The sequence below is a fragment of the Mesitornis unicolor genome, unplaced genomic scaffold, assembly GCF_000695765.1.
Source record: "Mesitornis unicolor isolate BGI_N332 unplaced genomic scaffold, ASM69576v1 scaffold33578, whole genome shotgun sequence".
NCBI lineage: Eukaryota > Metazoa > Chordata > Aves > Mesitornithiformes > Mesitornithidae > Mesitornis > Mesitornis unicolor.
In genome coordinates, this window is record NW_010204446.1 from 9,329 (window position 1) to 33,344 (window position 24,016).

The 24,016-nt window shown below is 49.1% G+C and overlaps 1 protein-coding gene across 1 annotated transcript in view; it reads right to left on the reverse strand.

The window, feature by feature from the left end:
- Positions 1–20,751, reverse strand: part of LOC104545839 (histone-lysine N-methyltransferase 2A-like) — a gene marked incomplete at its 3' end in the record, with an annotated part of 30,076 nt that extends 9,325 nt beyond the window's left edge. The window contains 27 exon segments of the mRNA XM_010191068.1: positions 1–131; positions 785–970; positions 1,552–1,712; positions 1,967–2,045; positions 2,128–2,245; positions 2,494–2,652; positions 3,262–3,399; positions 3,532–3,638; positions 4,016–4,209; positions 4,691–4,764; positions 5,013–5,123; positions 5,911–6,084; positions 6,668–6,852; positions 7,215–7,328; positions 7,498–7,618; positions 8,371–8,466; positions 8,712–8,858; positions 10,042–10,155; positions 10,987–11,115; positions 11,705–11,778; positions 12,396–12,767; positions 13,399–13,463; positions 14,730–14,964; positions 15,345–15,522; positions 16,823–17,141; positions 17,143–19,489; positions 20,686–20,751. Coding sequence (XP_010189370.1) covers positions 1–131; positions 785–970; positions 1,552–1,712; positions 1,967–2,045; positions 2,128–2,245; positions 2,494–2,652; positions 3,262–3,399; positions 3,532–3,638; positions 4,016–4,209; positions 4,691–4,764; positions 5,013–5,123; positions 5,911–6,084; positions 6,668–6,852; positions 7,215–7,328; positions 7,498–7,618; positions 8,371–8,466; positions 8,712–8,858; positions 10,042–10,155; positions 10,987–11,115; positions 11,705–11,778; positions 12,396–12,767; positions 13,399–13,463; positions 14,730–14,964; positions 15,345–15,522; positions 16,823–17,141; positions 17,143–19,370 — 6,009 coding nt within the window.
- Positions 20,752–24,016: the final 3,265 nt, after the last annotated feature.

Genomic DNA, 24,016 nt, shown 5'->3' on the forward strand with positions numbered 1-24,016 from the left:
CATCCGCAGTTTGGATTGCTGCTGTGACAGGGATGAGGTGCTGTGTCTCCGGGAACCGATGCTCTTGAGTCCGGAGGACAGCAAAGGATCTCCCACTGTCACTATTTCGTGGGTCACTGGGGTAGGACTCCCTGAGAAGATAAGGCAAGAAAGACCGTCAAGTGATGTGCAACCGTCACCACCAATTCCATCATACAGGACATGAGAAACCAGCAAAACCTTTCAGCCAAGCAGCACTGATATTGAGACGGGTATTCAAGAGCTGACACCGTCACTCAGCATTCACCACGTAGAGCTGACAAGTTTGTATCTGAGGGGTCTGCATTTCAACTGGAGAGGTGAATTTTCAACACCGGTTTGAAACAAAACGTGACCATTCATACAGAAATAGTAGTGAATTACAACACCAGGTTTCTGATTCTCTCTGGAAAAATAACAACGGGGATAACGGAGTCCCTAACTTATCACAGCTCTTCTCTGTTACTGCTGTTATTGCCCAAACACTGCTGCCTTCACCCCAGGGAAATTCCTCTTTCGGTCCTACACTTCTTGACGGGCCATCTCTACTGTGTATTTCCAGAACTTCCCTCAAACCTATTGCCATTTCACTATTTTCCCTAGGAACAGAAAACTAACCACCATATTCTGAATGAAGCCAAAAAAGACAGGAACCAAACTAAAAATACCTCCAAAGCAAACCAAAAACCCTCCTCCCACAAAACCCCACAAAAATCCAAGTCAACAGCACTCGAACAACAACAAAAATCAACAGCACTTGAGATACCTGCAGAGGGCAAGGGCCTAGAGCCAGGAGACCTCTGTGCGGACGGGTAACTCGGCGTCCTGATCCTGGGGCCCTTCGAGGCCACTGCATAGTAACAGGAACCGGAGGTCTGGGAGTGCAAGGGGCGATCTGGTGACGGCGGGTTGACAATTTCAGGTGTATTTCGGCTGTCTTTAGGCAGAGCGTCTGTGGTTGTATGAAAGAGAAACAACGGCGTAAGCTATCACTGAATTCTAAGAGCTATGATCTGATACAGCACACGCTGCTATCAGGTTTCACTTGGAGAAGCAGGGTATTGGTTAAATAAACACAAAGATTGCTGCTTCCTTCCCATCAGACACTGTCTGCTTTCTTCTCCTAAGACCATTTAAAATACTTGCAGCAATGCAGCAACCCTCAGCTGACATGCAAAATTCCACTACACGTCAATAAAGTTGCAGATTCTATGCTGACAATGACAACTATTATAAATGGTTTAAAAGTCTTCCTCAGCCTCACCTTCTGGGAACTGAAAGGGATAGGGTTGAGATTTTTATTTATTTGTTGCGTTTTTAATTAACTTACACATAGAGAGAAAGCAATTTGGAAATACAGAAGCAGCACAATACCACTATTCAACAAGGTGTTTAACAACTCCCATACTACACACCAACACTAAGTACAATGTGAAGTTTACGGTCACTAAGGGATAAGGGAACACTAAAGATGCACCATGGCAAAACTATGTAGAGATTTTACACCTTTATTTAAAGTCCTTAAGAGATTACCTGTGAGGGGAACAGGGCTATGGGCAATCGTCCTGTTGTCATCGTGCTCCACAGTGCTGTTGATGTCAGGCTCCACGACCGGCGGCCGGCACTCCATGATCTTGCAGGTATAGACACAGCGCTTCCTGGCATCTGTCGTGCTCCAGTACACCCTGGAGCACCTGGAAGGAAATTCAAACAGAAAACGATCCACTCAACGTGGAGCAAACGTCAGCATTCCTGTTTTAAACCTTCACTTTCTCAAAACTACAGGGGACAAAGGCTTCCTGGCACGACACGCTGCATGCCCAGCTTAACCACAAGATTCCTGAACAGCGTATGAAAGCTGCAGGCAATTCTTACATATGTTACTTCAGCGGTGGTTTGACATCTAATATACAAGGCATCTCACTCTGGTGAAGCAGCTTATACTCACTGATAACCGATGGGAAACAGCTTATCTTCACAGTCTGAGAGGTCATTCAGAATTCCCAAACAGTCTATCGTCATCGAGCCTGAGCAGACAGAGGGACACAGAAGGACTGTGAGCCAGGTTCCAGCACCAGAGGCGGATCAAACATCCAGACTGGATCTTACCGATCATCATGTGGATGTTCTCTGGTTCCAAGCCACTAAGAAATTTTCTCCTCAAACTGATTCCTTCAAAGTCCACGTAAACTCTCCTAAGAACTTCAAACCCATTCTCAGGAACCACCTGGAACAAGAATCCACAGAGCTCCTCGTTAATCCTCAAGGAACCGCCATGCGTACGCTGCACAGCCTGTCTGCCTCGATCCGCACTTGGGTGGTTGGTGCCTGAACCACCCCTTGCCAAACTTCCCCAAGCCACATGTGTTGCTGGCACCAACAGCGCTGTGGCCCAGCCCTCGTTAGTAAGGAACACATTCAACATTAACTCCTAAAAAGTGCTCACAGTTACGGGCTGTGAAGGAAGAACCTCACCTCTCCTTTGATCAAGTCCCGATGCCTCTGGCAGTACACTTTCTTATCGTCCAGAAAGACGCAGTTCTTGGCTCGCGAGCACATGAAATGATAGTTACTGGTGCAGGAAGTGAGGCAGCAGCCTACTGTGGCGCCAGACTTCTGGCAGAACTCACATCTCTGCAACAACAACAACAACAACCAAAAAATTAAAAATTAATCCCTTCTACAGCCAGGCCACCACAACTGTTGTCGGTTGTATTTTTCGGCACAGACTGAAGTTTAGAGTAACGCCCGACCTCCCACTTCACTGCTGTAGCATTTCAGTGCTGTGACTCACGTGCGCAAGTGAGACACAGAGGAGGAGGTGAGAGGAAGGAATCCTCACACAGAACAACTTTTGCATTAGCAGTCTGGTTCCTCCAGGCCTCAGACTTTCCTGCTCTTACTCCACATCCAAGTGTCGTCTGTGCAAGCTTTGGTGACTAATATGCCAACTATTCCTCCTGCACTGAGTATTCCCCAAGTGGGTGGCTTACTACTGGCTCAGAGCAGTCCTGGTCCACTCCTTCTGCTGTTTTAAGATATATACAGGACCAAAAAATAAAATAAATAAATAAATCTCCAAGTGTCCGCAGTCAGCTCTGTCATATATAGCCTAAAAATCCAAAAAGCAAGGAGGGGACAGAGCAGAAAAAGCACACACGAGGAATCTTTTAGCCGGGTTCCTGTCTTGGCTCTGTGTAAATCAGCGTGAAGTTTCACCACGTATTCTTCACTGATACCCACCAGCTGCTTTCCCCTGATCACGGCCATGTGCACGTTTTTCAGAGAACCATCATCATCTTCAAATACTTCTGCTGACCACAAAGCACAGTTCACATGTGTCCACTCGTTCTGGCCGATGTAGAGAAGACGCCCAGCATCCTAAGGAGCGGAAGGAAACGTGGTTTTAAAAGACCCAACAACGCACAGAAAGCACCCAGCCCATTGACAGTGGCCATCTACAGCACTGCTTACAGCAGCTCCTGACAAAACGGGCACGTGCCAGATACTCACGTTGGCACTGTCGTCGCCGTACTTCAGGCACAACGCGCACTGCCTGTTGTCTTCTACATCCGGAGGGGGGTTCAGTTCAGGACTATCCTCTCTGCTTCTGTCAGAGCCTTACAGTTAAAAGAGAGAACAGCGTTTACCCCTGAAAGTCAGGGAGGCACAAATTCATCCGGAAAGACTCAGCAAGTGGACAGGGGAGAAGAGCCAAGCAGCAGCTGAAGATTTTTCAACAACCAGCTTGTAAAGCGAGGAAAACCACGCGTTGGCCTCCACGCAGCCCTTGCTCTGGAGGGAAAAGAGGCTGGGGCAAACATATTTCTGGGCCCAAGCTCAGGTCAGAAACATCTCAGAGTTGAGAGCCTCTGAGCGATTTCAGGTCACAGAGGTCTCCAAACTCCCTCAGTCACACACAGAACTAATACCACCTTCTCTTTACTACTAGGAGGTTTGGAATGAAGCGCTCCGGGTTTGCAATCTGTTTTCTTACCGGAGATAGGTGGCGTAGGAGGATGTAGAGGCGTTGGTGAATCGGGCTCTCCAGGGCCTTTGGGTTTTGGAGCTGGAATGATTTTCTTCATCAGAGGGGGCTGTTCAGTGCGGTTGTTCTCTTCACGCTCCTGCCACTGCGCGTAATTATGGTCAAGCGAAGGGGGCAGCACTGCGTTCGGCAACATACCATTGCTGAAAGGCAACAGGGGCTCAGCTGTTGGAGCTGACCACACCAGAGCACCTTGTGCCCTGTCTGCCAGCACTGCTGGCGCTCAACATCCAGTAACAGCTCGTGTAATTACTTAGACCACTCCTGCTCTCAGCAACAGCTCTGACCCAGCACCTACACTGCAGGGTTTGTGATGCGGCTGTTTCTTCTGAGGGTAAGAGATACAGAAGGAGGGCCACACTAAAATGGGGTGAGGAGGAGGAGGGGGATGGAAGGACAGGACTGACAAACCAACACAAAATACACCCAGTTCTGAATAACGGTTTTGGTTTCTCTGCTTTAAAACAAGGAAGCAGATACAAAACCTGAGAATGGGATTACTAGTTTACTTCTTAAGAAGAAAAAAAGAAAACCCAACCCCACAAACAGGCTCTCGTGATAGTTCTTGCTTGGACAGCTGGCAAACTGCAGGGAGTCGCAGTCGGACACAGAACAATTACTTACTTGCTTGTTACTTTATTTGGCTCCCAAAATCTGGACTTTTTCACACTGAACCACGGAAAAACACGCTCCATTTGCTGAAGGAAAACAACACTCCATTAGCGATGTTATACAACATACCCAAAAATTCAAAGACATTCAGCCAAGATCCACTGTAAATGCACAATTAGTGAGATTTCATCACCACCCACAGCTCTGACAATGTATTATCCTGTTCTTGGAAACACCCAGGCAGCGGTAAGCATGAGGGACCCTTTGGATTCCAACAGCAGCAAGCAGTGGTACGACACCAAGCAGATTTCAAAGAAACTGCAGTCCCGCTCACCCGAATAAAGAAGGACTTGACCATGCTGTTGGCTTTCTTAACTTCCGGCTGCCCTCCATCGGAGTTAATGGCTGCTTGAATGATCTTCACGATATCATCACTAAAATCCAGCTGTAAGAAAGCCACAACATTTCACATGAGCAGCCTTGTCCCTACAGCTACCTCACCCAGGAACTTTTTAAGACATCCAGATGAGTAGAAGACTGACCCAGAACATCAACATAAAAGCAGAAGGAGTTTGGTGATAAAGAAACAGCCCTGTGCATTTGCTAACTGGCAGAACTGCTACACCCCTAACAGCTAACGTCTTCTACCAGGGGCTGCCTGCTGACCAGTTTTAAATCGGCTAAGCTGGCTACCTCACAAGGGTTTGCCCAGAATCTGGCAGCAGCACGTGTGCCTGGCACCTTGCAATGTACGTTGTTCCTCAAGATGACAGGTGTGCAGGGGACAAAGAGGGAGAGGCTGCTCCCTACAGATCCAGCCCGTTCAGTCACCAGCAGCATTTTGTATAAATACCCTCAAGACATCAGCCCTCCACACAGGAATTACTGGTTTCCACTGGTATAACTGACTCCCACTGGTGCTATGAGGCTGGGCTTTCAGTCAGAGTTTGCCCATGGGGGATGGCCTATCCTGTGTCCATGAACAGGAACACCACACTAAGGGCAAAAGGGGTTTAACCAAGTATCGCTGCTGGTCAGAGAGAGCCATACCACAGGGCAAATCACAGGTCTTTGGGTCAACATTAACAGGAGTGCCAGCCAGAATTATTTCTAGCAGCACGTTAACCTGTTTCCTTGTTGATAAAGGACAGGCCTAAGCATGCTCAGTAATAAACACCACGGCTCATAAAGCAATTTGTCAGATCTATTATCAGAGCTAAACTCTGGCATACCACAGAATTGTAACCTCCTTGATCCATTCTTCTTTTCACTCCCTCCAGATCCAGGGGCTGCTGCTCCTCCTGTTTACTGACTTCTGTGAGCACAGGTGGATCGGGACCTTCCGGAGAGCTTCTGGACGGGATGCTCTCCTCCGTCTCGGGATTTAAATCAGGCGGTTTTGCTGCCTGTTAACATCAGCAACCAGACAGAGGGACATTGGCTATTGAAGCGTGGCTGTTACTCATGACATGTTCCCACGCAATTTTTCAGCACACAGATCCTCACTAACATGAAAGACAGGAGACTCAAGTTCTGAATTCCTCTCCAAAACGCAGCGACAAAAATAAGATCTCAATCACTTTTCTGCTGCTGACCCGTAAAGTCACACAGCAGAGCAGAGTGATCCGCTGCAAGGATCAAACTCCTTTTCAAAACTCACATCCCTGAATATCTTCTAAAGATACATCTCAAGACCAAGATCCTGCTCTTCTGTCAAAAAGGCACCTCCACCACCACGGAGCTAAACCCTCCCATTCCTGGAAGATTACCTTCCTTTTTCTTTTAGTCTCTCAAGCCGTATCATAGACACCCACTTCTTTGTTCCCATAGGAAGGAACAAGAGAAATAAACAAAACTCACAGTACATGTTGTTCTAAGTGCAATGAAGACACTTCTGCAGTGCGATGCATGGCAACACCAGAATTCAGCTGAAAGCCAGGCAACGCCTCAAGCCAGAATGTGCTAATGGGACGTGAGGCTGCAGCTTACCTGTCGGTACCGCAGCAAGTGGCTAGTGGTCCTCGAGTTCAACAGCGCTGTCAAAACCTGCCGTAGGGAAACCTGCAGCTCCTTTTCCAGCGCCAGACGCCACTCTGCGGGATGCTGCTCCGTGCAGTTAATGCAGGTGTAGGCTACGCTCTCGGGCAGGTTGGAGAGAATCTCATACATTTCATCTGGAGACAAAAAAGGCAAAAGACAAACAACAATCTGAACTACTTCTTTACTGAAGGAGCGATACGAGGGAAGAACCCTGCTCTGCATACTGTCCTTACGAACGCACTCTTCACGCAGCAAAAGCATCGTGTACAATTAACTGAGTGACTGGTACTGCATTTGAGGCAAGTCCTAAGCATTCAGGACGCCACTGACAGTCGCACTGGTTCACCTGCAGCCATGCTACAGGTATTTTTCAGGTAGGTCACAAGAGGTGAGGGTGCTAGGGTCACACTCTAGTAGAAAGGTTCAAAGCTGGATTGCTTTGGTCTACTCACTGCACCCCATTCCTAAGTACTGAGGAGATAAGCATTTGCCTTACCAGAAAGGTTTTCGCATTTGGAGTGGACCCAGCGGTCGCATTTCCCGCACTGCATCATCTTGCTCTCATAGTCGTCGTCGTCATAGCATTTGTCACAGAGGGGACAGAAGTTTCCTGCAAACGAGATGTGATTTTTACCAGGAGTTCAGCTGCCGACACGGTCACATCTACTGTCACCACACCGCCAACGCCTGCCCTGCAACCCTCTGCTCACTCTGTGCTGCCTGATTCAAACCGCGCACCTCGAGAGGCTCCTGCTGTCAAGAACCGCAGCCTTACGTACCCTTAGCAAAGAGTTTGGCACAATCATGGCACAGCGAGAAGTCATGAGACCACTGCGCATCCCACCCTTTGCCTGGCGTTGTTGATCCGCAGCTCTTGCAGCGAACACATTTGGTACATATCTGGAAGAGGAATGTGTCAGTGAGAGTTACTTGCTTTTATCCAGAGGTTTCTGTGCTTCAGTCCTAACGACACGTTTCCTAGTCTGCACTATTTAACCAGTGCAGAATGAGGAGTTTCAAATGCCTGAAGTTTCTACTAAAATACCACAACTTTCACTCCCTTTATGGTAAGACGGTGATGATCCAACAAGAAAAAAATGAAAATAAAGCACAGTATAGTTGCTCCATCCTTTATATTTGCACTGAAGAAAGTATGACCTTTCCCTTCACATAAAACATCAGCGTATGTAGCTGTGGCATTTCTTCCTAAAACACAAAGTCTCATTTTAAGTTTTCCAATGCTAAGGATGCTGTAGTAGAAAACACCTAAAAACTATCAGTACCAGATACACTATAGGCAAAGCTCGTGCGCTTGTTTAGAACAAGAACTCACAAGACACAAAACAGTGCATTAATCCAAACTGTCGCTCAATACCCACGTTAACTGGCGAGTTTGTAAACTACGAAATGCTTCTGTTCTGGAGAGCTTCTTCCATGTTCTGGGACTACGATCAGAAGGATCACTACAACCAAAAAATGTGTAATCTCTGCAGAAATCCTGCTCTTCCAGAACCCTATCAAAACCCCACCACGTCATCCAGTTCCAAAGGTACCTTCCAACGCAACAGGCACCCCGCTTTAAAAGGCTAAGTGATTCATCAGAGCATCGGCCAACACGCGAATTACCCAGAAGAGAAAGCAAAATGCCTCACCCAAACTTTCTTTTTCTTGGTGGGCTTTGTTGGGTAGTTTGGGCCCAGGCACTCAGGGTGATAGCTGTTTCGGCACTTGTTACACTCCAGCAACTGCTACAAGAACAAGGGGAAAAAAGCATTGGACAGAGATCTTCCAAGGGATGCAAAATCCTGGACGTTTTTGTTTTAGGTTGGCTCCCCCGTCTGGGACAAGAGGCAGAAGCTGCCAGAAAGCGACTGGAGAGGCGTCCACCCCAGCGCACGCAGAGCCCACGCTTCCCCCTCCCCGGCACCCGCTCGCCAGCCGAGCTGCAGGGCTGCAGGGAGTGCTCGCTGGGTCTCCCGGGGGCTTGGGGTACCTTGGTGGCCTGGTGCTGTCTCCCACACACGTGGCAGAACTTGCAGCGACGGCAGCACCAGTTTTCCAGCTGGTCCTCCATGGGCCGCTCGCTCTCCTCTAGGCAGAACTTGTGGAAAGGCTCACAACAGACCTGACAATACACAAACTGCAGGGGGGGAGAGGGAGGTTTTAGCAAGCCTGAAGCTTCTCTGAAGTCCCAAACAAGCCCCCTTGCGCTCTGAACTATTTTGAATTCTGCTTTACAACTGACAGATCAAGGATTTCTACCGGCACATTGTAGGAGGGAAACTGTGTGTGCACTTAAGATAACCCAGATGCACGCTTGTCTACCCAGAGCAGGCACCCAGCAGCAAAGGGGAGCCTGGTACCCGTTATCTACGTGTTCTTGGCCGCGGCCCGTAGGGCTCTCCAGGACCTCCCTCCCTCGCTGTCACTCAAGCCAGCCGCACCAGAAGAAACACTTGGTGCAGGAGGAAGGGACATGCAGAGCAAACAGTGACATCCCTCCCTCCATTCAGCTTGGGTGGCCCCTTAGGAAGCTCTTCTGATTCCCACTATCCCTGATGACAAGGCTGGTCCTACTGGAAAAAGCATTGTTCTCGGGGCATGAAGACTGCATGATCACAGGGGACAGGAGAATCGACCGTCCCCGTGAGCAGCACAGCTGAGCAGGGGATGGCTCCTTGCCCCCCAGCCCTTCACGATTCTCAAATGCACTGACGTCCACGAACAGAACCTGGCCCCCTTTTATCCCCAGTATTGTTCACTCATCATAACCAAGCCTTTCCAGAGCACCAGCACCACCTCCCCAGGACAGCTGGTCTGAAGATGCTGAGAGGGCACCTATCTACACCTGGAAACGCATTGAACACATCTTAACCCCGCTCTTTACGTGGCACCAGAATCTCCCCAGCCACATCCCAGTGACAGCAGGCAGCGCTGGGCAGACACAGACATACCTGGGAAAGCCAGCGCTGCCTAAAGCCCTTCAGCACTACCGGGCAGCCGTTCTCATCCAGAGTTAAAAGAGAGCAAAGCCCCTGCTTTACATCAGGCGTGGGATGCCAAATTAGGAGACACGGGTGCTCTCAAATACACTGGTCCTTACGTCTAACACAGTTCACCTCCAAAGCAAGCACCGCAGAGGTTTCCAAACTGGTTTTAAATACCCAGCATTTCAGTGCCTTGGGACAAATTTTAGCAAGGGCAGATGTACGGGTATTATTTTAATCTCTTCTGGATTAAGGCAACGACATTTCTAATGCATTTCTTTTTCTAACAGTGTGGAGCCGTAACCAAGTCATCAACAGCAGAACGCAATGCTTTACCTCCACGTGTCCGCTGCTGGCACAGAGAAAACAGACCACCCTGGGAGTTATAGGGACCGAGGTGACGATGCCTAACCCACCCATCTCCCAAACATTCTCCACTTCACAGTCCTCCTGCAAGTACAAAAGGACACATCACCATGCAGAACAAGGCAACACGACATCAGTATCAAGTGCTCACACATCGACTGCTGCTTACACATCCCGTGCCTGCGGTTAAGCGTCCTCAACCTGAACTCACTGCAGCCTCTACCTGGCTCTGCTTTATGGCGTCTGCCGGAACAGGCGCGCCTCGGCGCCGGCCTCGCCCAGAGCGCTCCGTTTTACCCTGGCCTTCCCTTCTACGGGAAGCAAGCCTAAGGAACGGGACAACGTTTTGCACGACTGCACAATTATTACTAAAAGTGAAATTTCGGAAGAATTATACTTTATTAAAACTCGTATTTGTATAAAACACTTAAGAGGTCTCACTATAATCCCCAGTATCGACACTTATAGATGGACTGAAAAATTATTAGGAAAATATTGATTTTTATTATTTCAACACTGTTTTCAAAAAAGTACATGATTTATCAGTTTAAATCCCCAGATATACCCAAAATGTGGTGAATCACAGGTTACTAACATTTTCCCCAAATCTTGTTGGCTCAAGTTGTGGTAAGGTTTTATAGTTCCATCTTAATGGAATAATTCTTCATAAACCTCAAATTCTTGCTCATCCTCACACATTGACAGTTAAGGTTTTAAAGCTTTAAGCGTCTCTTCATCCAGTACTCTAATTATAAGAAAAAAAAAGGCATCACAAGCTTCTAACAATCAACCGAGTGACTTGTCAGGACTGCAGCTCTCTCTGCACGGGACCAGACACACAACCTCAGCAGTCACTGCCCCTGCAGGGAGCAGAGCCCGGGAACATTCAAACACTCAAAACATTTTGTCCTCTACCTTGAAATCCACTCGGATTCTGTGGACTCCATCTGTAGGTGGCTTTTGCTTGGAACTGCTTCCATTAGTCAGAGTGCTGAGCAAATTCAGCGTGCTGCTCTCTGGCTTGCTTATAGGAGGGGGCTTTTCCTAGTCAAGTAAAGGAGCCCGCGTTAATCCCAACCCCAAACGTTCAAACGTAACAGCAATGACAGCAACTGCCACGGGAAATTCAGAGACAACCCCCCAGCCATCACAGAATTAACGAGAAAGAGAATTAACATTCTGCCAACCACTCATGGGGAGCCTTCCACACACAGCCACGTCTCTGACTCCATTTGCTGTGCTTTCCTCACATCGGTGCTCTCTCTCATCAGAGCACTGGTTTTCGCTCTGCTGCAGTGGGGCAGCTCTGGGTGTAATTAGTCCCTGTGTACTTTTCTCTCAGATTTAAACATGACAGTGATTTTGGGGGGATTTTTTGGGTTTCTTTCCATAATGGAGTTGTTTCCAAGACGAAGGTAGTTCCATTTTTCATGGAAAGGCCCCCACTCCACAAGGTACAAGCCTTAGAGAACAAGGTAACATCTAAACCAAATCTTAGGCACACGCCAGGTACTTTGGTATCCGCGTACTGCCACAAGGAAAACCCGAGGTGCTAAGGTCACACAGTCCTACTTTCTAGAGACACAAGTTCCAGGCTCTGACATTTACTGACTGGACAAAAAACAGTATTCACCTTGTCTTTTGGTTTCTGTTTCACAGGGAAAGTTGGACGGGGAGCAATTTTTTTCTGTTTGCTTTGTTCTGTGCCTAGGAAGGGGGGAAAAATTATGAGTATTTCAAGTAACTAACAGCCACCTGTAGAGAAGAAAAGGGACACAAATCAGCCGGGTAACACGCGATGAATTTTAGATTCGACTTTTTCCACCCTCTTCCGTGACTGCACCTCACCAGCTATGGCCTGAGCAGCCTCCTCGAGGCACAGCAGGGAGAGCTTGCTCTGCTAAAAATCTGAAGCTTTCTGGGTGCAAAGCTGCAGAGGTCCCGGAGCTGCCTCGTCGGTCAGCGCTCAGGCTGTGCCAGACTACGTGCAACAGCGGCCTAGGTTTTTGGGGTAAAAGATCACGTTCTTTTTGTCTCACATTCAGACTATGAACAGCCACCAGACTGAACAGTATTGAAAACATACTTCAAGACTGTCAAGACGACACCGCTAAAATTCACAATAAGGACGGCCAGCTTTCTCCCCACCCCAACATCCGCTGTAGTTCAACAAAAAAGGAGCCAGCTTAAGAAAATAATCCAAAATAACCTGCTGTAAAGTCATCAGATCATAAAGCATTTATCAGTTTTAAAATCCACCAGCTTTTAGCAGTATCATTGCTTAATGTGACTCAAACAGATTGAGGATAAACAGTCCCATTTACCTATTTCTGGCTGGGGAGTCTGCTTTTTCTTAGGCTCAGAAGTGGCAAGTTTAGGTGCTTCTTTTTTCAGAGGTCCTGAGCTGGGTGGCTGGGGAGGAGGGAGCTGCGCTGGCTGGGACGCCTGCTTGCCAGTCTTTCTGGTACCGGATGCAGGGACCTGTTTGGGCTCTGGCACCGGAGCGGAGGGACTCCCATCCTCGTGCTTTTCCTCAACGGGCTTACGGGCAGGTTCGCTGCTCTTCTTCACGGTGTTGTCTTCTCTCGACACGACGGCCTGAGGAGTTTGCTTCTGTCCAGAGTCCAACTGGTTCTTTCCAGAATGGCTTTCTTTCTTTTCAGTTGTCTTTGATTTCTTCTCTTTCTTTTTTGCAGCTAGGAAGAAGAAACATCGATGAAGCAACACAGATAAAACGCTGCGACTTCAAATGATTTGCTGCTTTTTTAAAACAAGGAAACAGACACGTTGATGCCAGAATTTTGTCATTCTGTTGTACAAGAGAAAAAACTGTACTCAAAACTATAAGCATTTTGTCAGTAGAAGTAATGCACTTGGCTTACATTGCAATCTGTGCTCTAATACCGGGGGCCTCTATTCCGACAGCGCAGTGAGGAAAACCCTCTGGTAGTAAAGCCCATTCAGAGCTTAACAGCGCAGAGGAGAAAGCAGACTTCGTACAGGGAATTCAGGGGGTGCAGAGCAGCCTCCCGAGCGCTGCCACGCGAACACACAGACCCCCAGTGCCAGAAGGACCAGTGGGGATTTCACAGGGCACCAGGGATGGCTCACCTAAACCTCCCCAGAGACGAGAAGGCTCCTCTCTACCCTGGGGAGTGCAGATGCTGCCTGGAACTCCCACCTGCAACCAGCAGCGCGAGCAGGCACCCCGTTAACAGACAAACCTTTTATAAGCTCAGGGTAGCCACGACAGCAGCACAAAGAGCAAAATTTAAGAGATTAAAACTTCTCTCTTGTGCTATATTTGAGCCAAGCCTTTCAGCCTACCTTTAGCCTGCTTCTGGAGATAGGCTTTTGAAGGCATCCACTGCAGATTCTGACATTTCCTCATTCTGCAAAGAAAGAACATGTCGTGAAATCAGAAGAAAAATACAGACGTTAAGAGGGCAGCCTGTAAATATTCATCAGAATCAAACCCCTTTACCAATATGCCCACTACCTTTCTCCAAGCAATCTTTTTTCCCCTTCTTCAGAGATGTGTAAAAGACACTTCTGATTTCCCTCTGTACTTTCCTTTTGGTTTTCCACACCCTCAACACAATTCTGAGGTTACAAAAACCACTACGTAACACCACTGCTACACGGGTAAACCCCCATGGATCCCATTCCTTAGACTTGAGAAGTATCGGAATACTTCCAAGAGCTCTAAGAAACCACATCCAACTCTCACAAGTGCAGGTTTTACATAATCCAAACTGAGGCCATTTCAGACCAAAACAGTTACTCCTGGAGCGGGATCGGATTAGGCGACCAAGCCTTTTTTCAAGTGTTCAGCTTTATTTCCTATTTTTCCTGTGTCTAGCGTGTGATGCCTTCTGTAAGCTGGGTTAAGCTTTGTTTCTGCCTCCATTCTCACAGCAGAGTCTGTGGTTTTGAAACCCAGCCCGAGGCCTGGGCAAAGCTGCGGAGAGCGAGACTACTTGCAGATTGTCGTCTGCGGAGTGTTTTCACACAGACCAGCACTACACAGCGACTCTCACAGCTCTCCTTTATAAATAGCTTTCATACCACAACAATCTTCACTGGTGCCACTTCAGTTGCTGCCTTTTCCAACAGATTATCTAGTCTGGTAAAATAAATTTAATGCAGCAATTTAACACAGCAAAGTGTTCAGACTAAGTAATACGTATAAAAAAATGGCAGGAAAAATCAAGAGAGTGGTGTTTCTTAATGACATCCAGAGACAACTTTGTTATATGAAGTAAACATCCACCAGATAAACACCATCTTGAAAACACAAGCTCGTAGAAACACAATCTGTGAGAGTAAGAGACAAATACCGATGCATACATTGCCTTCATTGTGAAAACCCACACTGCCTAATGAAAACTCCTGGTCTCACACCAAACTCTTCAGTGCTACGCCAGTTTTGTCAAACTGAGGGAATAAACCAGAGGTGAACTGCAGAAAAAGAGCTGGTGACAAGCACACCTCGCATCAGGATCTTGACTTTGAACTTTGCAATCCCTTGCTGTGACCCAGCCCAATCCACTCAACGCGTGTGCTACAGGGTACATCTGCTGCGCCCTGTTCCAGAGCGTAGCTGTGCTTATCCCCCTGTGTGCAGGGATCAGGCGACTTCTCAGACGCACACTTACTTGCAGCACTGCTTCTTTATGTTGCGCCCACCAAACTTGGGTTTGTCGAGACAGTTGGTGCAGACACCACAGTCCTCTGGGACCTGGCAGCCCGAACACTGCCCGCAGCGCCTTGAACGCCGGCCCTTCTTCACTGGAGGCTCTTGCTGGGCCTTGTTTCTGGTAACCGGCTTAATTGGCTTGATGGGTGGAGCAAGAGGTTCAGCCTCTTCTGAGCCAGCCACTGATGACTTATCTACAAAAAAAGGTCAAATGTGAACTCACTGATGTCAAAGAATGCTTCAGGAGCATCTAATTTGGTAACAGGGTTTATTCCATTAAGTGCAAGTTCACCTGCCGAGCCGCACAAGGAGGGTGTGTGTGTGTGTGCATGCACACACGTACGTGTACACACGTGTATGTACGCACATCCCTCAGCAGAGTTTAGTGCAGAAGAAGTTTATAACAATTACCAGCAGCTAAAGGGATTAACTCTGTTTGAGCAGCACTGTAAGGGAGAGCCGGAGCTGTTTAAGAGACTTTCCCTTGTTAATCACTTGAAGGCCTCACGTTAAGCGGTCAACAAAAGCTGACTCTGTCCAATGCCGCAGATGAAAACTGAAAGCCCCAACTCACCGTCGTTCCCCATGGAAGACAGAATCTTCTCCCGTTCTTCCCACGGTAAGGCACTCAGAGTGGGCATGTCGTCAGGAAACACGGCTCGCTTGCGGCCCAGCGCAACGGCTGCTCTCCTGCAAACATGCTTTATCCGTGGGCCTCGGACGGATGCCTCTGACGAGTCGCTCTCTTGTCCCTGGATTTCAGAACATGAGCACAGACAGCATTGCTAAGAGAGGTACCAACATGAGGCTGGGAAACGTGTAACGGAAACTTCCAAACAACCAAAAAGGAGGGGAGTTCTATCTTAGCTTGCACTTGGTAGGAATCAGGGTAAAAATAAAGACTCTCAGCCTTCTAAGCCTCAGTTATCCCAGAGAGGATAGACTCAAAGAACAAGGTTTCACTCATTTGGAATTACAAGGTAAGTTCCTACCTCCTACTGGGACGCAAACTCGCTCACAAAGCCGTGTTATCACAGCACTGGTTTAAAAAGAAATTAAAATATCAGTGTCTAATGGACTTAGCCCAACAGTTGATGCCAACTGATCCAGCAGAAGCCAGGAGGAAATCAAGCTGCTTGACAGCTTTGTCGCTGCTGGCCTTTAAAGTGAGGGGCTTCTGTCTGCTGAGGTGCTAAAAGAAACGTAGCATTTCAGTGCAGATTTCCACATTTTCATCACAGGACTCTGGAACATCTACTAAAAGAACTGACCCCAGCAGGTAATTCTGAGGGCCTGGGTTTCTTCTAATGTAAAGCAGCACACACGGGTTCATTTCAGAGACAAAAGCCTGAGTTTCCTGTTCAAAATACGCACCAGCGATTTCCAACACTGGTGCTGGTAAGGAGAGCAGGAGTGTCAAGAAAATGAAGCATTCTCTGCAAGTGAACTCACCCGCCTTTCTGGCAGCCACAGAGGACTGCAGAAAAGGCTAGGTTTGGGGTGGGGAATGGGAGAGAGAAGCGAGGAAAACAGCAGGAAGCAGATCCTCAATTAGATGCAAAATCCCAACGGATTTCACTCCCGCCCACAAGCGACAGATCATCCCCGCGTAGAGTTAAAAAAAGAGTGAGACCAAGACCAGCTTCACGCTCAGAAGCCAGCTCTATGCTTGGGAAGGGCCTATGAGAAAAATCGAGGCAAAGAGAGACTACTGCAGTGCACTGGAATCGTGCTTCTAGGAGTGCTGCTCCTCTAGATGATCGCCTTGCTTCGATCTCTTCAGAGGAACCCAACCAGCAGCCACGCCGTCCTGATCTCTGAAAGCGCACGCAGCTCCCCCCTGCACTGACTACAGCGGCTCCCTCTCCCCCTCAGCCTCTGCCCAGGGCTCCTCGTTTTCTGATCGTTTGCCATCTGTTGCACCAACAGCTGCTTAGCTCGGCACGTTAATTCTCCACGCTCAGGATACGAAAGCTACTCGTGACTGTCGGCACCGGTTCAAAATAAGACGTGCTCTAGGAAAACAAAAAAAAGGCTCGGAAAAAGGAGTACCTGTGCTTTTGGCTGATCCGCCTGCTTGAGGGACTTGCTCTTCTCGATCTTGTACAGCTGGGCTTTCGCCTTTTTCAGGAGGCTGGCCACCCTCTTGTCAGTCATGGGCAGTTTGTCAGCTTGAGCCAGCATGGAGCTGATGGAGGAAGCGGAATGTTTAACAGCGCTCGAGGAAGGCGCAGAAAGACGCAGGGCTTTTTCCTTCTCCGAAGGCGGCGCGGCGGGGCTGAGCTCCAGATCCGATTTCTCTAACGCCCCTCTGCCCTTCTTGGATGTTTTGGTTTTGACGGCCGCCGTGTCTACCAGAGCGGCAGAGAGGGTCTGCCGCGGGGTCGACTGCTGCAGACTTCTTCCGCCCGGCGGTTTTTTTGGCAGACGACGATGCTGCAACGTCTTCGCCGACCACTTTTTCTTTGGGCATTTTACCTACAGGAAACAAAGCAGAGCTGCTCTGAACTTCTGACCCTTTCCTCCTTTTCTCTTTCCGTGACTCCCGTTTGTTCTCCTTTTCTCTCTCTCTGTCCTTCTCTCTGCTCTTGTCCTTCTCCAGGCTCTTGTCAGCGTCTTTGTCTTTGGAGACTTCCTCTGCTGCCCTGTCCTTGCTTCTGCCTCTCTCCGTCTGGGGACTGGACGTGAACCAGGGGAAGAGAGGAGCAGGGCCACCCGATGAGAAAGGCTCTGCCGGAGTGCTCGTCTGCTTCCTCGGTCGCTGGCTTCTTTCTGCAGATTCCCCAGACTGCGTTAAGGAATGGGAAGGAAAAGTAAAAGTTGAATTTAAGGCACTAGTGGCAAGAGAACTGACAGAAATGCTAGTTAATGAGGACGAGACAGAAGACTGCGGGGTGAGAGTCGTCAGGTCCGAGGTACTGAGCCTCCCGCTTCTCGTCCGCATGGAGTGCGAAGGAGATCTGGGCTCCGATCGGATGGGGCTAAACACTCTCCGCTTCCGCTTCCGTGAGGAGACGCCCGTCGCAGAGGTCCCCGTCGCGGTGCGACCGACCGACGAGGGCAGAGTGACAGACTCGAAGATCCTGGAGTGCGCCTCGCTCGGCGTGAACCGGGGAGCTCTCAGCAGAGGACTTCTCTTGTGCATGTCGAACCTCGTTCCAGAGTGCAGAGAGAACAGACGCGCCGGAGCGGTCGCGCCGGGCGTCGAGAAGCCGGACGCGAAGCCGACGTCCTCCGGAGTCAGCGGTGGGGGCCTGAAGTTATCGAATATCGGTTTGCGGATAAGACCCTCTTTGGCGTATTTTGCTGATGAGAAGTACTGCGGTTCCGACCGGGAATGCTTCAGGGAGGTCCACCTGAACGTCGGCTCTCGCAGAATCGACTTCCGCTTCTCCTGCATCGGCGCGGCAGACGCGGGAAGGAAGGGCGAGGCCAACGGTATGGTAGGAGGCATCAGCCAGGGGGTATGGTCCGAGATGCTGGAGGCAGGCTGCAGCGGCGGCGGGGGAGTCAGCAGCGGCGGGGGAGGAGAGGAGGAGGCCTGCTGCTGCGGCACGCTTGGTAAGGCCGACAGCTTTTTAGCGGTCCTCTGGCCAAAGCTTCTTTCCGTTATCGAAAATCTCCTGCTTCTCCTATCGCCGCCGTCGTTTTCAGGGGACTGAGAAACGGGCAGCGGCGCGTGGACCTCTGGAGTGTTGCTTCGCTCCTCAGAAAGCGTCTGCATCTCCTCGGAAGCCTGCGAGTCCGTGGACGTATCCACGCTGGGGCTGCTGGAGCGCGAGGAGTCCGAAGACATCTGTGACGAGTGCTGAGAGGCGGCGCTGGACTTCTCGCTGGAGCCGCAGGACGTCGCGCTGAACCGGCTGTTCGGTGTGGATTCCAGTCTGGATATTTTAATAGGAGGATCGTAGTCTTCGTCCTCGATGAACCGTTTGGGTGTTTTGATAATCCGGGAAGAGATGGCGCTCACAACCGGCATGATGAACTGCCGGATATTTTTGAGCTGGGTTCTCCCCTTCCTGCCCTGCAGTTTGGCCGCTTCTTTCTCGATCTTTTTTTGCGCCCCCTTCTTCGCCCTCTGCAAGAGCTGCTTCGCAATGGTGGCATCCGTCCTTTTGGTGGAAGGTATAATCCTCACGGGCTTAATCCTGCGCGGACTCTGTCTGACAGCGGCCTTTTCTTCCTTCGTGGGAGGCGGCGTGCCATCCTTTTCTTTGCGAATCCTTTGGGGTTTCTCCAGCTGCGAGTTCACGACTAAGGTCGAGGAGGTCTTGAGGCGTTCGGAGGACGGCGGCCTGCCCCTCCTGCGCACCATCTGAACGCGCTTCCTCCCAATCTGAAGTTTCGCCCCAGGTTTAAATTTCGACTTCAGCGGAGAGAGCTTACTCGTTCTTAATTTCTTGATTTTAGTTGCCTGCTGAAATGTAGTGGATGGTGACCTTTTGATTTTTTTCAGACTCTCTTTTTCTTCTTTACTGCCCTTCTGAACGTCCGCTGCGTCCTTTACTTGTGACAACTTGAACTTCACACTCGTAAGCGTCGGAGGTCTTCCTCGTCTTTTTTCCCCACTCTTCAGCTCCTTCTTCTTGACTTTCTCCATGGATGTGGTTTCAGACTTGCTGGAAGGGGAACAGACCGACGAAGAGTCTGACAGCACAGCTGAGCTCCGGTCAGAACTGCTCCGGGGCCGCCCGCGGGGCTTCCGTGGACTGGACTTAACTGGGAGGGAAGCAGAGAATGTGGAGCAGACGTTAAATTTCTCCGAGTGTCGGATCTGCACTACCCAGGTCCCACAAGTATTTACTCACTGCCTGTACAAGCTGCCAAGACACTTTGGTTAATCAGCAAATAAACGACAGTTTTATCAATGCAGGTAAAGAGAACCTTCACAGCAAACCTCTTCTCCCATACAAAATGTGATTTAGAAAACCTCTGTAAAAACCAAGCTTGCCTTCTCCCAGCAGCTGTACATGCAATGGCATGAAATCACTATCACGCTAATGCTAAGAGGGAACAGTAATTCTTGAGGGCATGAGCGATCTTGCAAACACATTAAAAGATGTGTTGTTTTGGGTTTGTTCTTTAAGTACAGCACAGACAGTTGAAAGGGGAGAAAAATCTTCTCTAGTCTCATCCATCCGCACTAAGGCATAGGCAAGAACAGCAGCCCTGATGGGAGGTAATTAACTCAAACACCTGACTTTACTTCTGAAACACAGTTAGCACTTGGCATTGCATCTTGAGCGATCAAGCAGATGTGCAGGACCCATCTCTACCAACGCATTTCGGTGTGTGCCTCCAGACCCGGCTGCTCCAGCTCTGGGTCCCCACACAGCTCTGGGTGCGCGGTTTGAGACGCCCCAGACACAAGGCTCTGCTCAGCAGAATGCGCTGGCGAGGCCGAGCTGAGCACACCATTGCAGTGAATGAGCAGAGCGCTGTGGTGACAAGAATCTAAATCTAAGCCAAACTCATTCACTTGCAGTCCCATCACGATCTGATCCTACGTCTTGAGAGCTGAAGATGTAACAACTTCGCTACAGCTTATCCTCAAGTGTTCTATATTTGTTTTGCTTCAGAAAAAGCGAAGGTTCCAGTCACAGGCGATAATGAGTCTACTGAAAGATACTGAAATATTCAAACCAGCATCAGATCCTTACTATTCAAACAGTTGCCTCTCCAAAACACTAACAAGAAGTTCCAAACACCGGTTTCACCAGCATAACTCTGGTACTCACAGTTTCCCAGTTCCACAACAGGTCGGATGTACAGACTCCAAAACTAACAGGGTTGAACCCCAAGACCGGTGTGGCTTTTCTGGAGGATGAGACTTGACAGCACAAACGGGAGAAAACGGCAAAACCACCACAAAGGAGAGCACAAAGTCAACACCCGATCGTGCGCCGTGAACCTACCTGTGGGGGACCTGGTGGGACTTTGTACTTTGACTTCTTCATCTGAACCAAAACCTAAAAACTGTTCATCCTGCAATGAGAAAGGGGATTGACATTTGAAGACACGGATGTTAACAGTAACGCAAAGTTAACTACGATCGTGGCATAAAAGGATTTGAGAGGATTTTCCCTCCCCAGGTAACAGACTGGCATTTGTTCCTCTAGCAAACAATTGCTGTAAAGGAAATACAACTTTTATATGTAAAGCAGCTGCAGTTTACAGCTCTGGAACTATCGGAAAGAGTTATGGGGAAGCGAAGGACACGTATATACGGAAACAGATCCTTAATGCACAAAATCTGCTGCTCGTATCAAACCACGAGGGTCCACTCTTAGCAGCTGTTTCCCAAACAGCTCTGAACATCCACTCCAGCAAAAGAAGCATTTCCATGTTTATTTTTCTACTAAAACCATACGCTAACTTCCTCCAAACTCACGTAAAAGCCGCTCTGGATGAGCAGGAGCACCTGAGGTCTACAACTCTGCTTGAACGAGACCTCCTGTTACATTTGAGAGAGTAAGAAAAGCAGTCATGTAGGTAATGTTACGGAACATCAAGGACAAAGTTCCCTGATAAGATGTAAATGTGGGTTTTGTTGTTGGTTTGGGCTGGTTTGTTTTGGGTTTTTTTGATTCACTTCAGACTCTATGAGAGACCAGAACCTGGCTTCCACTGTGAAGCTGTTCCCTCTGGCAGAGCCACGACACTAAAGCCGCTCTGCTCTGCTCACGTTCAGACGGGATTTTCAGGGAGCATGCAAAGATGTTACACATCTGCCACCAAAATTTGTGACACGGTTTTGTGTAGACGTTGTTCCAGCTTTCCTAGTCCGGTTTCACCTCCAGTATTTATGTTTGCCCATCTTAAGTTTCCTCCAAACTTTGGAAAGGGAGATGTCACCCGTCACTCGCTTCTTTCAGCTCTAGAGAAGTACTAGAAAGCACTAGAAAGTACCTATCCCGTTTCTGCAACAACTGGAGCCTGAGAAGAGCTCCGAGAGGAGCAGCGCTCCAAGAACAGTATCCTGAAAGGAAAACGCACAACACTGCAAACAGCAGAAGGTGAGCGGTGCAAAGAAGCATCAACGTTTCCTGGTGCAGCTTAGGCCCGACCAAAGACTTGAACAGAACAGTGACTTTTTTCTGCCTTGTGCTTTCTACATGGAATTTATTTCATCTGCGTACAGGACAGACCATGAAGGAAAATAAAGAAGCTACCACATCTCAGCTCTAACCCCCAGTAACAAAACGGAGCAGAACGGCTGCAGAGGTGCCCGCCAGCCGGACCGCGCATCCCCAGCAGGTGTGAACACGGCTGCACCGGCACCGGGGGACACGGACCCGCACCCGCACCCATGGGGAGAGGCTGTGAACACACACATCTGGCCTAAACAAACCAATTACTGTCAGGAAGAGTTAGAGGAGCAAAGATTTATTGGCAAGATGGAATTAGAGACTGGGATAACGCTTCTCTACAAACACTTGGAGGCTGGGACCAGGAAGCGAGTGCCAAAACACAGCTAACAGTCTGACCTGCGCCTGCCTCCCAGTTCGTGCGGTCGCTCGTGCTTCCATCATCCGGTTATCTGGAGTCCTGAAACCCTTACTATTTGCTACTCAAGCAGTACTTTCTGTATTTCTGACAACTGCCTGGCATAAACCACTATTGGAACGTGCATTATTTTTGAGGCGAGAGCCGTTACCTTGCTTTTCCAATGGGATCCATTAATCCTGCTTTGGCCCAATATCCTGGGAACAATCGCTTTTTCACATCTCCTACCAAGCAGTCACTAAAAAAGTCTGCGGTAAAAAGGCTCCCTCCACCAAAGATCACTTTGGCTTCATTTACAGCTACAGTGGCTGTTTTGCCATTCACATTTACTGGTGACACTCAAGAGCACATCGGTGGCCTCAAAGCAGTCGTTCTCAGGGTCTGAGAAGGCAGCTCTGTAACGGAGAAGACCAAGAAGGCACCAAGTAGCAGCACACATCTGTCCGGGTAAACCACCCAGCCGGCCACCATGCATCAAAACACAGTTCTGAGGCAAATCGAGCCTCCCTCCAGTTTTTCTGAAGTGACCATAAAGCACAACAGATGGAGAGTGATTAAAAACCATAACGGTTTTGAACGTGACCTCGTTTACCTGAGAAAGCATCATGCAACACAAAAAAGGTCACTGGGGATTATAAATCAAAGGACGGGGGAAGGTTCGCCTTGTGGCCAAGATGTGAAGCCCAAGCACGTGGGCAAGGGGCGACCTCCCGGTGCGCAGCAGAGCTTCCACAGACAACTCACACGTTGGTTTGAACCTCAAAGTCATGAGCAGATGAAGAGAGGCTTTTCCTGAAGTAACCCTGCTACTATGCAGACAGAAAACTTGCAAGCAAATCTGCAGTACAACGTTCCTGAGCAAAATTACTTGTCAAAGAATTTCTGACGAAAGATCTCGGAGGAGAATCCACCTTTAAACGAGAAGCCACCCTGCAGGTACTTACTGACGATCTGATCTCTGTCTGAGGAGCAGCAGTACAACCCACACTGCTACGGGTCCACAGAGCTGCACAGGACTGCCATCAAAGCTGTCAGAAGCACTAAACCAGCAAGGCAGCTGTTCCGGCCACCTACTGAAAAGGTTTATTTAGTTTTACAGTAGAGTTATCAGAACAGCACTTTCCTTCTCTCCCCCTTCACCATCTTGGGGTTGGACTCAACTGCACCACACCTCGTCTTCTTGGAGAGAGATGAGCTGTTTTCAGAAGCTCATTCAGGAGCCTGCTTAGTAACTACAGCACAACACCTAAGAGCGTCCTCTCCCCTCAGCAGAGCAAACACCCTCAGGGGCTGCCAAGAGGTAACCCCAAGATTAACGCTGGGTGTGCTCTGTGCTCGCGTGGGGAGCGGAGTCATCCGGGAGTTCAGGAGATGCTTCCCAAGCCATCACCTGCGATGTGACACTGGTAATCAGCGCCGGAGCCCCTGGGGATACTGCTGTGCACTGCCTGGGTGAGGACTTGCCCCCTCAGCCTTTAACTACACCAACGCTCCCAACAGGAGCGACGCTATCTGTCTCCCTCTTTCAGTCTCTCGCTATTTGGCCAAGCAGCAAGCAGCAGCACAGCCTTCCAGCAGTAACAAAACACCACCAGTCCCTGCTGTCCAGAGTCCTGGCTCCATCCCGGATGAGAAACTGATTCATAATTTCCACTCTGAACACAGCACGATGCTGTGGAGCACCTGAAACGGTCACATTCTGGTCACAACAAGCTTTCAGTACCAGCTCCGAGGAAGAGC